We start from the raw sequence: 13,998 nt of genomic DNA on the forward strand, positions 1-13,998 counted from the left end.
GGCAGAGATGGGCAGGCAGCAGCAAGAGAGAGGGCTGGGCGTTTAAAAACTACAAGCAGGCTCCATGGCTCTCCAGATGGCAGCCAGGGCTTACTCACTGCACACCCTGTATCTCACACGGCTACCCGTCTCGCCTGTGCATCACTGCCCAGCTGCAGTCGCTCCCCTCCCTCATGAGTTTTGTTCTCTCCTAGGCCACTGTTGGTCCCAAACATTCACTAGCCTGCTTGAGGTGGGGCCTCTTCCCACACTGACCCCAACTCCACCCAGATGGAAACTCTCAACCTGGGAGAGATTGTGTAAAAGCGAGCCTGAACAGAAGTACGCTGCCTGGTACACCTATGGCTAGCAAACTTACAGTCTCGGAGCCAAGGAGGCCCCATCTAAGCTGGCTGGAGCAAACAGTCCTTGCTTGGAAACCTCTCATGCAGTGACATTCAAGATTCTTTCCCCCCCCCACCCAATGTGCATTGGAGTTGTGCATGCATTTATATATACATGAGGGTGTCTGATCCCTTGGAACTGGGGTTACAGACAGTCGTAAGTTGCCATGTGTTCTCTGGCACTCTTAACCACTGAGCCATCTCTCCAGCCTTCGTCATTCAAGCTTTTAAAAGCTAGCACAGGAGTCCTTAGCACGTGCCAGGCACTGATGATAAACACTCCATGTGTACCATTTGGTGAAACTGTTCACACAACCCCATGAGCTCAGCACTCTATCAGCCGTATTAAAAATGAAGAACTAAGTTTTGGGAATGAAGTGATTTAACCAAGTCACAGGGAGGAAAGAGGACAGGAGAGTATGGGAAAGTGGGGCTAACTATGGTTTTAGAAACTGTTGCTTGCCTAGCAGCCCATCTGTAAAGCCTCTGGGACACAATCAAGACAGGGTGCTCCTGGGCCAGTATGCCCCTGTTCCCACTGCACACCCTGCAGCTTTGCCTCTCTGAGCTGCCCCGTTTCTCCAGTCCTCTGTGTCATCTTCCAGTCATGAGATTCTGCAGCTTTCCACCTTATGCTGGCCTTCTCGATCATTCTGAGGCCTGTCGTTTTGAGACCTCAATTTTCTAGATAACACACAGGATCAAGGGAAATGCAGTGACAAGCTGTCAGGAGGTCTAGGGTCAGTATCTGACTCCCAGGCAACAGGGAGCCCCCTACCCTCCCTAGTCTTGCTGAGTTGTCAGGGCTCTGTGTGTCACACACACACATACACACACACACACACACACACACACACACACACACACACACACACACACACGCATGAACAGATGTGTCTTTATCCCAGAGATGACAACAAAAAGATGGGTCACCTGTATCTACCTACATAGCCAGGACCCTTACGATTATCTGGGCAACAGCTTCACCAGTGATCCCTTGGTGACAGAGAAGATCCCACACTGCATAGACAGCAGACACACATTTGTCACATTCCCACCAGGAATCTGGCCCCCAGCCAGGCTCTTACACCAGAAGTTCCTTCAAGAATCGAATTCCTCCAGAAGTGCAGGCTGAAGTGCTTAGGGGCGCTGGGACGGAAGCCACCAAGCCTGTGCTGGCCCAAGTGTTTCAGAGAAAACAGTTGCTTCTGCTCTAATTATCTCCCCACAGATGTACCCACGTAAACCAAGGCTATATAAAGTTCTGGATAAAGCTGGTGAGTGTGTGCAGGCCACAGTTCCCTCATTTCTGGCCCTCTGAGGGAAGGCAGAGGGCTGGCTGGCTGGGGGCCACAGGGATCCTGTATCTGGAGAGCCAGAGGCAAGTGTTCCTTCTAGTACCTCAAGTCCCATGATTTCAGAAGAGCAGTATGGTGAAAAAAGGACAATATCCTAGACTCCCTCTCCGTGTTCCTACCAGCCTCTAAAGGCCTTTCCAGCCCTAGGGCTCTCTTGGGGTCTGTGGAGGGGATAAGGCAAGCTGCATAGCTGCTCCTGTCCAGTGGAAAAACACCGCATCCTGCCGCCTGGCTTTGTTGAACTGACTGAGGCGAGGCAGCTGCCAGCCTGATGGACTGAGTGGTAATGAGGCCAGACAGCCACACAGAAAACACATAGCCTTGCCAAGCAGCCTTTCTTTCTGCCTGGCTTCCCTGAAAGAGCCACCCACCCTCAGCTCTGCTGTCCTATAACCCTGTCATCCTTTTCTCTGGATCCTTTAGACCCGGTGTGCAAGAGACCAGCCTAGAAGCTGCACGTGTGGAAGATCCTTGGGCTGGCAGAGCATCCTGAGACGCATCACAGTTGCCAAGATCAAAAGAGAAGCTTGTCTTCCTCCCCACCTCAGCCTTGCTTTTTAAGCTGGGCAATTTCAGAGCAAAAGGGGATCTAGAATACACAGACCACGGATGGCTCTATCCTCCAGTACTAGGCAAATCAACACTGGAGATCTAAAACAGACACAACTGTACACACACACACACACACACACATGCACGCATATGCAAACATGCTCACGTGTGTACACACACATGCACACTCACACGCACACACACACACACACACACACACACACACACACACACAAGCATGCACTCATGCATACATGCATGCCAATTACAGAGTAGCTGTCTGTGCTCTTCGGCACTAGTTTTACTAAAGTGGGCCAAGGGAAGTTCTGTTGAGGAGTGCTTTGCAAATGAAGAGCCCAAGGGTTCTGGATGCTCCATCAACTGTTTCAAGCTCTAACAGCCTCAGCTCCTCACACCATCTCAGACCAGTCTTGGCTCAGCAACAATGTCAACTGTGACCCTGGGCTAGCATCCCTCCATTTGTGGGCCTCAGTTTCCCCGGCTGGACTGTGATGGGTTGAGTTCAATGGGCCTACTCGCTTGCATGGTCCTGGAAGGTTTTTCAAAAGGCTCTGTTTGCATTTTCTCAAGGAGTGCAACAACGTGAGAGGGAGTTTACTAACTCAGAGGTGTGAGCCCTCTACTACCACTGGAACCCAGGTCCTGACCAGCCCCTGTGCTCTCTGCAGCCCGGAGACAGACTCCCATCTCCCTTAGGGCACACAGGAATGCTGGACAAGATACCTACTGAATCCTTCAACCTGTAGAATGCTAGCAAGGCAGAGATACAAACTGCAAATGCACCCCTCCTGGCTCAAAACAGCCCCTTGCTCTGTCTTCTATCAGCATTGGCCTAAGCCCCATGTCCTAAGTGATTTGCCTCCATTTTCCTAGTGCCTTTCTGAGGCAGCAGCACCACTCCTCTGGTAGGAGACTGGGGAGTGCATCAGTGTCCTAACCTACAGCCCTCTGACCAGGAACAGTCCATGCTGGCCAGCTGGGAGGGCCCTAGAGACTTCTACAAATCATCCTTCCACCATTTCTCCCTAAGTTTTCTTGAACTTCAGGGAGCTGAGCCAAGTGTTCCTGCGTCCCTCTCTCTAAGTAGGAAGGAACATCCTGTGCACTTAGCCTAAGGACCATGGGGATGTGGGGTGCAGAAGGGATAATGAACAGCACCCAGAAACATCTGGAGGCCCAAGGAAAGCTCCATCATCTTCTATAGACAGATCCTACAGCATCCAGAAACATCCAGAGGCCCAAGGAAAGCTCCATCATCTTCTACAGACAGATCCCACAGACAGCATCACACACTCACACAATACAAGCCACATGCAACATAACCTACTCCGAGAACACAACCCTTACAGAACATAGCCCACATACACAGCATCACCCACCCCACAGAAAATAATCCACTGCCTTTACACAGCCCACACAGAGCACAGCCTCCAAAAACATGACCCACTCACATCACATAACCTGCCCAAATACCCCCAACCCAACCCAACTTCAACATATAATGCAACCCCCATACAACCCAACCCTCACACCACATAATCCACATACAACACAAACTACACACAATACAGCCTTCAAGTAACCCACAAAACAGCCCCCAAACACAGCTCACACACAATATAATTCACATGCTACCGCCTGCATACAATGTAACACACACACCCAACATGGGCCCACACATAACATATCCCCCAAACACAGAGCAAGTATCCCATAAATCAAAACCCACACATGCCATATAATCCCACATACAATGCAACTTTTCTCCATTACACAACTCCCACACAATGTAACCTCCACACAGCACAACCCTCTCAATGTACTATAACGCATACGTAACACAGCTGACACATATACAGAACGCAGCTTCCTTCATGAACTATGACTCACATGCAGTAATTCAGACATAAAGCATAGTGCCACACACAAGCCCCACACAACACAAGCCTCCAACATCTCAAACCTCACCTATCACATAACCCCCAAAACAACGTCCCTGTTCTTCCCAGCTGTGCGCCCCCAGCCCCAGCAGCCATCATGGCTCTGGTCCCACATACAAACACAGCCGGCCTGCCCTCTGGGGTTTTGACCAGGTAAATGCGCTTTCTTTCTCCAGGTCCCAGTGCACAGGCGCTCTAGGCCAAGACCACATTCCTTCTTCATGTTCCTCTTTCTAGCAGAGCCCTGGTAAAGCTGCCCATGCGACAGTGCATAGATTAGGACTAGGCCATGCTTGGCAAGTGCTAAGCAGTGAGAGGCCATGTTGGGAGTGGAGGAGAGTGTTACTTTCCACCACTTGGTAGGGTTTTCTTCTGACTCAGAGTCGCCTCAAGCTCTAACCTGGTGGGCCTCCTGCCTTCAAAGCTCTGGCTCCTTTTCCCCTGTGGACTACAAGAAACTAAGATGACTTATAGCCTGGGCAACGTCCCATTCTGGAAGCAACTTTAATACAGCATCCAGACTACTGGGAAACCATCTATGTACAACTCCTCGGGAAGTCCAAAGCTACGGATCTAAAGTAGCTCTGAAGGGGCTTTTGGCTGACATGAGTCATGAGGCATCACTCACAGGGACCAGAGCCAAGGCTTACTCAAAGCTGCCAGTAGTCCCAAGAACGCGGAGGCCCTTCTGGTTGCCGGGCCCTACCCCATCCCTGGCCACCTCAGGCAACCCCTGTCCCTGCCCTAAGGCCTTTGCGCATCTTGTTCTCTTTACCAGAATACCATCCTGCCTCCCCTCCCTGCCTGTCTGGACAGCTCATTCATTGTCCATGCACTCATTCAATAAAAATCCTAAGGGCATCTCCTGAGGACCAGGCACTGTGTCGGATTCTAGGAACCAGCCTGTGGACCAGGCAGCTCAGGGAAGTCCCTGTTTTCATGGGCCCTGTGCTCTAGGGAAGAGACAGATATAGACACCTAACTGCTCCGATGAACAAGAGCACAGTGAGTGGTGGGGGTAATTAGAGGCAGGGCATGGGGGTCAGGGAAGGCCTTCACTGATAGGGTGGTGAGAGGGACCAGCAGATAAACCACTTGAGCACACAGGGAAAGAATTTGAGGGTACATGCTGAGAAGTAGGAAATTTTAGAGGAACAAAAGTATGGCATGATATGTGTGGAGGGGAATAAGGAGTTTCCTTCCTTCTGCAAACATCAGTAAGATCGAATGCACCCGCAGGAAGCCTTCTCTCCCACCCTTGGTAGCATGCTTGACCCCATCACCACCTGTCTATTTGTCTGGCTCGCCTGTCCAATCCCAGCAGCCATGAGGGGACGGGTACCACTACCAGAACCCTATGGGGTGTGGTCCAAGTCAAGAAGGGAAGTAGGCAAAGGCCCTGCTGTGGGCTGCAGGGGTCCCTACTCCAGCAGGCATTACCACATCAGGAGTGTGATGTGGACGGCAGAGAAGTGCTGGCTTCCCCGGCACATCTCAAACCTCTTGGCTGGCACCTCTGGTGGGAGGCGGGAGAGGAAGCGCTGGCTTCTCTCATTGCACGGAAGGGTTCTAGGGGCGCTGACTACATGTGATGAGCAGCGGTTCCTAGGTACAAGCACTTGTGGGTGAAATGGAAAGTACATAGCCACAACAGGGAGAAAGTCATACACAGTGGAGCTGGCCGGAATGTGCAGTTCTCACTGTTGATGGAGAAGAGACAAGCTGGGTGGGGGAAGGCCTTGGACCTACTTAGAGAGTCGGCGGGTGCATATGGGTGTGGAAAGCAGTGTGAAGAGGTGGTACATTTGCAGAGCCATCTTCAGCCACCGGCCTCGTGGCGTAAAACATGACTCACCAACCTTGCCTGCTCCTAGAGCCAAGTGCACCATATTCACTTAAGCAGGTCAGCAGGAGCCCTGCAAGCTAGCTGTCCTCACCTTTGCCCTTCTCAACCTCCAGAAGACGGGAAATATCAGGGAACGCCCACGCTTACATGCTTATTTATTCTGGACACTCTAAAGAATCCCGGGGAAGGGAAGATAAGCACTGACTTACAGATTAGAGTCGGTTCTCCTATCTCCTTCAAACAGGAGTTTCTGCAGCACACAGCCTTGAACAGCCGCCAGAACCCCACAGGGACCACCCTGCAGAGAAAGGCACATGTCACCACCAGTGAAGACTACACTTCTTGGCCCCAAGATGCTCCCCATCCCACCCACTAGCCTCTATCCCCAATCATAGGGGGTCTCCAGCAAAGTGGCCTGTCTATATGTAGACCCCTAGGCCTCACCCTGCTCCAAGGGAGAGGCCAGTTTTAGATCCTTTCTTGTGGGATGAAAGTGACTATTTACAAAGTCAGGTGTGAAGCTGGAGATGTGACCATGGGTTTTCTGTCACTCAAGAACAACTCCCACCATACCCAAGGGTTGCCAGAGCAATAGGTCAGGGTACCCTTGAAGTTGTGGTAAAGAGAAGCTGAGCTTGGCCACACTACAGAGGGAGGCAGAATCTGGTCATCTCGGGGCCCTTCCTCAAACAGCAGAGGCAGGAGAGGTTCCATGGCCAAGGACTGTGCCGGGGAGAGCTGTCCTGCAGCCTCTGGCCTCAGAGGGGGAACATATTCAGGCTTTTCTGGAGGCCATCCTATTGAATATGCCCAGGGCAGGCACAAAGCTTCCCATGCCTACTTTTGGCTGTGTGACAACCACCTCTTCCTTTAAGGTCTTGAGTTCAATTCCCAGCAACCACATGGTGGCTCACAACCTCCTATAATGAGATCTGGCATGTAGGTGTACATGCAGGCAGAACACTGTATATATAATAAATAAATAAATCTTTGGAAAAAAAAAAAACAAGCACCTCTTCCTACGCGTGTTTTGCACACATGATGGCTTGGTATCTCTTAGCCCTGAACGCCTCGCACCCACCCCTGCGCTCTTGCTGTCACTTTCTGAAAGCGACCCTCTCCAGATCTACCTTTGAGAGCCCCAGCCCCTCCCAAGGTTTGGCCTGTGATGCCTCTGAAAGCACCCAAGCATACTTAAGGCCACCTTCTGCTCCCTCCCGTTGACATCCCAGTGTCACAGGAAGGGAGTGTGACTAGAATGTCCCCAGCGACGATCACAAAGGTGCCTCTCTCTGTAGCAGCCCCATCTTAGTTGCCTGGAGCGAGTGACAACTTGGTAAGTGTACGGTAGGCCAGATCACCCCCACTGATGCTCTCAGAGGTCACCTTGTGATTGATGTCCCCACTTTGTACAGGACAATCCAGAAGAAGGATCCCTGGGGACCCCAAGGGCAACCTGCCTTGTTCTGCACAATGCCGTATTTTAACGAGGCGGTGTCATTGAAGGAAAAGTTCTGAAGTTTCCATTCTTCACTGAAGCAGCAAAAGGTAGAGCCAAACAGAAGGGTCTTTATCTCCTGGGAGGGAAAAGCATTTTATTGGCTGTTTATAAAATGAACAATAACAAGGCTTGCAGCACAGGCCCCGCAGGGGGTGGTCTTGGGTTCTACAAGGAAGTGCATTTTCTGGCAGTGGCGTCTATTTTGCAAGCCCATTCTTCTCATACTTGAGGAAGATAAACCTGACCTTAAGGATCTTACCTCTGGAGTGTGTGTAAACCACACCAGCACATGCTAATGTGGGCCAAGAGTTTCCTATGCAGACCTTGAAATAGAAAACTTTGCCTTCACCAGGGATCTTGGAGGACCTCAGATCCTCCATCAGAAAGACTGTAAGTTTCCAACCTGAGCTCACATTAAAATTATCTAGGGGCACTTAAAAATAATACTGGTGCAAAGGCCATGCATGGGCCATGTCAATCCAACTCACATTCCTGAGGATGAAAGCCTGGGACCCACAGGTTTGTTTGTTTTGTGTGTCTGTGTGTGTGTGTGTGTGTGTGTGTGTGTGTGTGTGTGTGTGTGTGTGTGTGTGTACACACGCATGCACAAGTGCACCATGGCTTTCTGCCTTATCCCCATTATCAGATTTTAAGCTGCCCAAATGATTCAACTTCTCAGCAAGCCTTCAAGCCACAACTCTGGCACAAACTATAGTCCAAAAACTAAATCTAGCACCTACCTGGTTTTGTAAGTAAAGTTTTATTAGCACACAACAATGAACATTGTTTCTATTTTGTCTCTGGCTACATCACAGCAGCAGATATGAGTAGCTGCAACAGACACCATAGCCCTGAGCAAAGTCCAAAGCATCTTACCTAGCTGTCTGAAAATAAATACATAAATGTAAAAATGAATTTTCTCAGAGTGTCACTTGTCAGTGATCTTAGGCCTACCACGCAGAGGGCTTCCTATGACTTCTCAAGGCCTGTTTCCATCCTTCCGGTCACATCTCTAGGTATCAGAAAATATGTATTCGGTTTGTGGTTCACTCCTACTAACCCACGTACCTCTGTCCAGACCTTTATAGTTCCAGTGCTACACACTGATGGGCCCGACCCTCTGTTATGCCCCCCCCCCATCCATGGTCTATGGTTTTTTAGTCAACAGTTCTAGCACAGGCATTGGAATGGGGTGCTCTGAAGGATCAAGAAGGCTCCAGGACTAGCAGGCTGACCTCCATCCCCTCCCTGGAGCCTGCTCTCAAGGTCAGGCTCCTCCCATGAACCTGGACTACTGTCCACTACAATTAATTCTTTCATCTCTTCCTTTTGTACAAGGAATCTCTATCACGTAAACATTTGTCTACATGTCATCATTAAGTGTGGTGTGCACAGTGGATAAATAAATCCATCCATCAGGGCTTGGGTTCCCTTCTGTGCCGAGTGCAACCGTGAATGTGGTTAGAACGCATTTCCAACAGCCTGAAAACTACAGACTTGGGGCTTCTGCGTGGGTTCTGTTGCCATCCTCTTAGCCACAGAGACAGTTCTGAGCCACTGGTGTGGTTAACACCCCCAGAAGCCTGAGCCCTGTCCTCTCCCATCTGTGTCACCAAACCTTGATTGGTTTAGGACACACTCTCGCTAGCCAGTCTCTGGGGTCTCCAAGGGCTCAGCACCAAATGGAAGCATCTCTTGCAGAGGACCACAACCCTGTGGCTATGGATGGTCAGAACATGGGTGCCCAGCTTTGGGGCCCCTTCCATGTGTCTGGCCCTCTGTAGCTTCAAAAGCCGGAAGAGGAGCAGAGAGGAACAAAAGCGGGAAAAGGGGAACAGAACTCTAGAAAAATCTTTACATCATGACTTATGTGCTAAGTACACACAGTTACGTGGGACAAAGAGGAAGCTGGCTGCATTTCTAGGAGCTTCTCCATCTTCTTCTGCATCCTGGCTGAAAAGCTGGTGTGGGACAGCAGGCTCAACACTCCAGCCTGCAGGAGCCTCTAGCCAAAGGAGGGATGAGCCACCCTAGCAACCGAGGGTCCTGAGGAACACAGGGCACCTCTGCCAAGGAGGCCATAAGGCAGGGAGCCTGTGTCCTGTTGCCACGGTTTAAGAACTGCCCTCCCTGTCCTTCCAGCTTTACAGCTGCCCAGAGCCTAGGGCATGATGTCAGTGTGGGCACAGAGCCAGTCAGTCTTACAGGACAACCACCCCATTACTGTGACACCGCAGTGGGTGAGGCAGCTCTGGGCCATCAAGAGCAGGGTCCTGCAGCATCCAGAAGAGGAAAACCCAGTCCCACCCCCACTCCTTTGTCTCAAGGAAGCAGGGGGTGAGGGGGCGGCAGCCAGGACTAAAACAGTCTTCCTGAGCCCTCAGTTCAGGTTCCTTATACGTCATGTCAATGTTCCCTGCTTCAACAGCGACCAGGAGATTACAATGAGAAAGAACCACTGAGCCAAAAGCATCCGAGTTATGTGATTTCCATGAGGTTGTGCTTACGGTGCATTCCTTGCCCCTCTGCGCCGACACCTACCTTCGCCAGCGAGAGGTCAATCGGCTGTGACACCGTCTGCATCTTGAGCAGCGATGGAGGTGGGGACAGGACAATGTCTTCCTTTATCAGCTCATCTTCAACATCCTCTGAAAGAAAACAAGGCCGCAGTGTGGCTCGGTGAAATGGACCAGAGGTCACTTATATCGCCACCGCCACACTGAAGTGTTTGGAGAAGTGTGAGAAGTGTCTCAGACTGAACACCAGCCTCTACATCAGGCCTGGGGCTCCCCAACCAAGAAGAAAGCAAAGCGGGGCTCGCTCCTGGCCATCACCCGTCCTTCCCAATTGACAGAGTGAATCAAGTGCCTTAGAGCCTACAGCCAGTAAGTGATGCAGACCCAACGCTGACACACTCTTTACAAAAGGTGACAGGGGGCACAAGTCTGTCGCCCCAAGGACACAGGAGAAGAGGGCAGTGTTAGAGGAGTCACGTTTCAGTAAAAATAATAGTATATTCTTAAAATTATCATTGTTATTTATTGAACATTTGAGTTCAACTCCAACTTGGCCTTTTGAGAATTTGATTATTATTGGCCACTTACAATAAGGGCATAAGGCACCAGCAGTGACACAGCTGCCCCAAGCTGCACAGGGAAAAAGTGGCAGTGGCAGGACACCAACCAGGCTGACCATAAACTACCTGGTACATGCCTCCCCAGGACCTCCAGCCAGAAGGGACTCCAGGACATCTCGCACAGCTGGGGTGATCAAGGCTAAAAGCGAATCCTGCCAGATTAAGCAGCTGTGACATTTCAGCTAGCAAGACCCTCTGGCCTGCCCCCTTCTGTGCAACACACACTGGAATGCTCAGATAAAAGACCCCAGGAGTAAGCATGCTGGCAAAGTTGAGCGCATACTCCTCAGAGACATTGCCAGGGTGGACCTAGCACTTTGGGGAGGGCACAGAGGGTGGACCTGGCACTGGGGGGAGGGCACGGAGGGTGGACCTGGCACTGTGGGGAGGGCACGGAGGGTGGACCTGGCACTGGGGGGAGGGCACGGAGGGTGGACCTGGCACCCGGGGGAGGGCACGGAGGGTGGACCTGGCACTGAGGGGAGGGTACAGAGGGTGGACCTGGCACTGGGGGGAGGGCACGGAGGGTGGACCTGGCACCTGGGGGAGGGCACGGAGGGTGGACCTGGCACTGAGGGGAGGGTACAGAGGGTGGACCTGGCACTGTGGGGAGGGCACGGAGGGTGGACCTGGCACCCGGGGGAGGGCACGGAGGGTGGACCTGGCACTGAGGGGAGGGTACAGAGGGTGGACCTGGCACTGTGGGGAGGGCACGGAGGGTGGACCTGGCACTGGGGGGAGGGCACGGAGGGTGGACCTGGCACTGTGGGGAGGGCACGGAGGGTGGACCTGGCACTGAGAGGAGGGCATGGAGGGTAATCTCAGGACGGCTTCCCATTTGTATCTCAGTCAACAACCTTCCTTCCCCATCCAGTAGAACCAGCCGCCACACAAGGAAAACTCATGCACTGAATAAAAAAAGAAGGCATGAAAGTGGGGGCTATGGGCTGCTAAAAAGGGTTTTAGCAGGAGAGAAGAGGGGATGAGAGATGGCAAGTGAGGGGGGGAGTAAAAATGACTAAAATTTGTTCTGTACATGTATAAAAGTGTCAAAGAATATTTTGTGAGGCTGAACTTTAACGTAAGAAGCTAGACTGAAACGAGACCGCTCTCCGTTTGAATCTCTGGAAACGTTACCCTGTGACCATGGCCTTACAAAAATAACCAGAAATGGAAACCAGATGTTCACCCAGCAGTGTGGATAGATTTTAGAAACACGGTGCTGGGTAGGAAAAGGAAGAAATAAAATGAGATGGCAAATAAAGACACATGCATACCAAGCAATGCCGCAAACGGCAGAACAGATGCAGCTCATGCTGAAGATAGTGAGGGCTGATGGGAAATCAGGGCAGAGGGGAAGGAGGATAGGGCTGACAGGCAGGCTCAGCCTGATTCCTAAGGGATGAAAGGGACAGTAGTTAAGCTTATTTGAAGGCCTCTGTTTGGTATATTGGTGGGGGGGTTGGGGGGGTGGGGAGTGGGGCAATATACTCTGCTCAGCCGATGAAGTGAATCTGAGATAGAGGCTGGGAGTCTCAGAACAGGATCCATATAACATATGTGGGGTGGGCATTAGCCGAGGAGCAGGCAGCCTTCCATGGTTTTTGCAGGGAGAACCTGGCCCAGCACAGGAAGTTGGTTCAGGACCACAAAGCAGGCCTCGGGACAAGCTGTGGCAAGACCGCCATGCAAGGGAACAACACAGCATTGAGGAATGACATGTTAGCCAAGACACCAAACTGTCCGCAAATGCCGGTGGTTTGAAAATGCTATTTTTAAGGCCATTATATGAATGCCTAGTTGAACAGAAGCAAAGGGCTTGTTTTCCCATTTCCTATACCCTTTGGAGGGGGTATGTGGGTGGCAAGAGACAGAAAGAGTCACGTTTCCCTTAAGTGGGATCCAAAGAGAGCAAGAGGCACAGTGTTGATACTTTGAAACAGGGTCTCACTAAGTCACCCTGACTTTGAACTCACTTTGTAAGCCAGGTTAGCCTTGAACTCATGGCAATTCTCTTGGCCAGACTTCCAAGAAGCTGGAATTACAGGTCTGCATCACCAGGCCTGGTGTTGTGACATGCTCTATCAAACATCCATAGCTAATATACTAGAGACAGCGTGGGACCAGAACAGATGAAGGTACCGTTCTGTTCTCCGAGAGATCCCAGGCCAGAGTAAGAGACACAGCACCCCAAACACAGTGGTGAACGTGCTGGGGTAGGAATCTGGGCAAAGGTTCAGGAGGAGAGGGTGGGGCACGAGGGACCAGGGAAGTGTCCTGTTAAGGTGGCATTTGAGCAGGTCTTGAAATGTTACTGGGGACAAAGGAGCCTCACCACTGTGCCTTGCCTCTCTCAAGAGTTCCTTACCAGTCCCCTTCCAGGGGTTCCTACATTGAAATCCATCCTGTGCCGAGTCTACACAGCCCAATGCATAACCCCAATCTTCAGCAACTCCTGGTACCCAGTAATTCGGTTCAAACCTTAGCACAGCACTCAGAATCCTCTCTGCCTGCCTGCTCCCGCCCTGTTCTGATACTCGCCCCCCTCTGGGCCCTGCTCCTCTCAGTAGCCTCTCTCACTCTCATCATTGCCTCCGCTTGTCAGTTCTTTCTATATGTCCCTTGGGCGAGCCCTGGCCCATCCTTCAAAGTTGAACCTATATGCCACTGTTGTGGGCCCCTCTCCTGCATCTCTTGAGGTTCACACCTGTCTATGGGAGCACGGCACACCTCTCTCTTTTGTCCCATCTAGTTCTGCACTCCAAGAGTCCAAGATGTCCTCCACTCAGCACAGTCTGCCTTCAGCAAATCCTCCCGTCTACCTGCAGGTGGGCTGCAAACAAAGGCTCCTAAGCCAGACCACAAAGGATACAAAAGGGACCACCGATCCTCTCCCAGGACATGCCGCCTCTTCTCTGTCCTATGTCCCGTGCCCCTCAGACCCTCTCTGCGTTTCTCTTCTCTAACTCTATTCTCATCCTTTACTTCCTCTTCTTTGTCTGAATCATCATCCAAACCAGCAGCAGCGAGGGTCCCCTCCTTCCAGAAAGCATGTGCATACACTTCAAATAGCTTCTGGGAGCTGCCAAAGAGCCTTCCTTCCGAGAGGGGTTCTGAAGGCCGGGAACTGTGTTGCTTTGTGTCCAAACACGAGTCACTTTCATCAGAAAAGCTTCAAGAGCCACACAGCCCAGAGGCTTTGAATGCCAGGGCTTCTTGACTCTGTGCAGCCTTTACTTTACTCTGCACAGCCATGGGCAG

At 51.5% G+C, this 13,998-nt stretch overlaps 1 protein-coding gene across 4 annotated transcripts in view; it reads right to left on the reverse strand.

Annotated features, from left to right (window-relative positions):
- The window catches only part of MINDY4 (MINDY lysine 48 deubiquitinase 4), a gene marked incomplete at its 5' end in the record, with an annotated part of 134,332 nt that overhangs the window by 41,654 nt on the left and 78,680 nt on the right, over positions 1 to 13,998 (reverse strand). For all 4 annotated transcript variants that reach the window (XM_084785485.1, XM_084785484.1, XM_084785487.1 and 1 more), the window contains 3 exons: positions 6,310 to 6,398; positions 7,561 to 7,677; positions 10,143 to 10,249. In XM_084785485.1, coding sequence (XP_084641611.1) covers positions 6,310 to 6,398; positions 7,561 to 7,677; positions 10,143 to 10,249 — 313 coding nt within the window. The remainder of the gene's footprint in view (positions 1 to 6,309; positions 6,399 to 7,560; positions 7,678 to 10,142; positions 10,250 to 13,998) is intronic.

This window comes from Acomys minous (assembly GCF_964271855.1).
Source record: "Acomys minous genome assembly, chromosome: 6".
Classification (NCBI taxonomy): Eukaryota; Metazoa; Chordata; class Mammalia; order Rodentia; family Muridae; genus Acomys; species Acomys minous.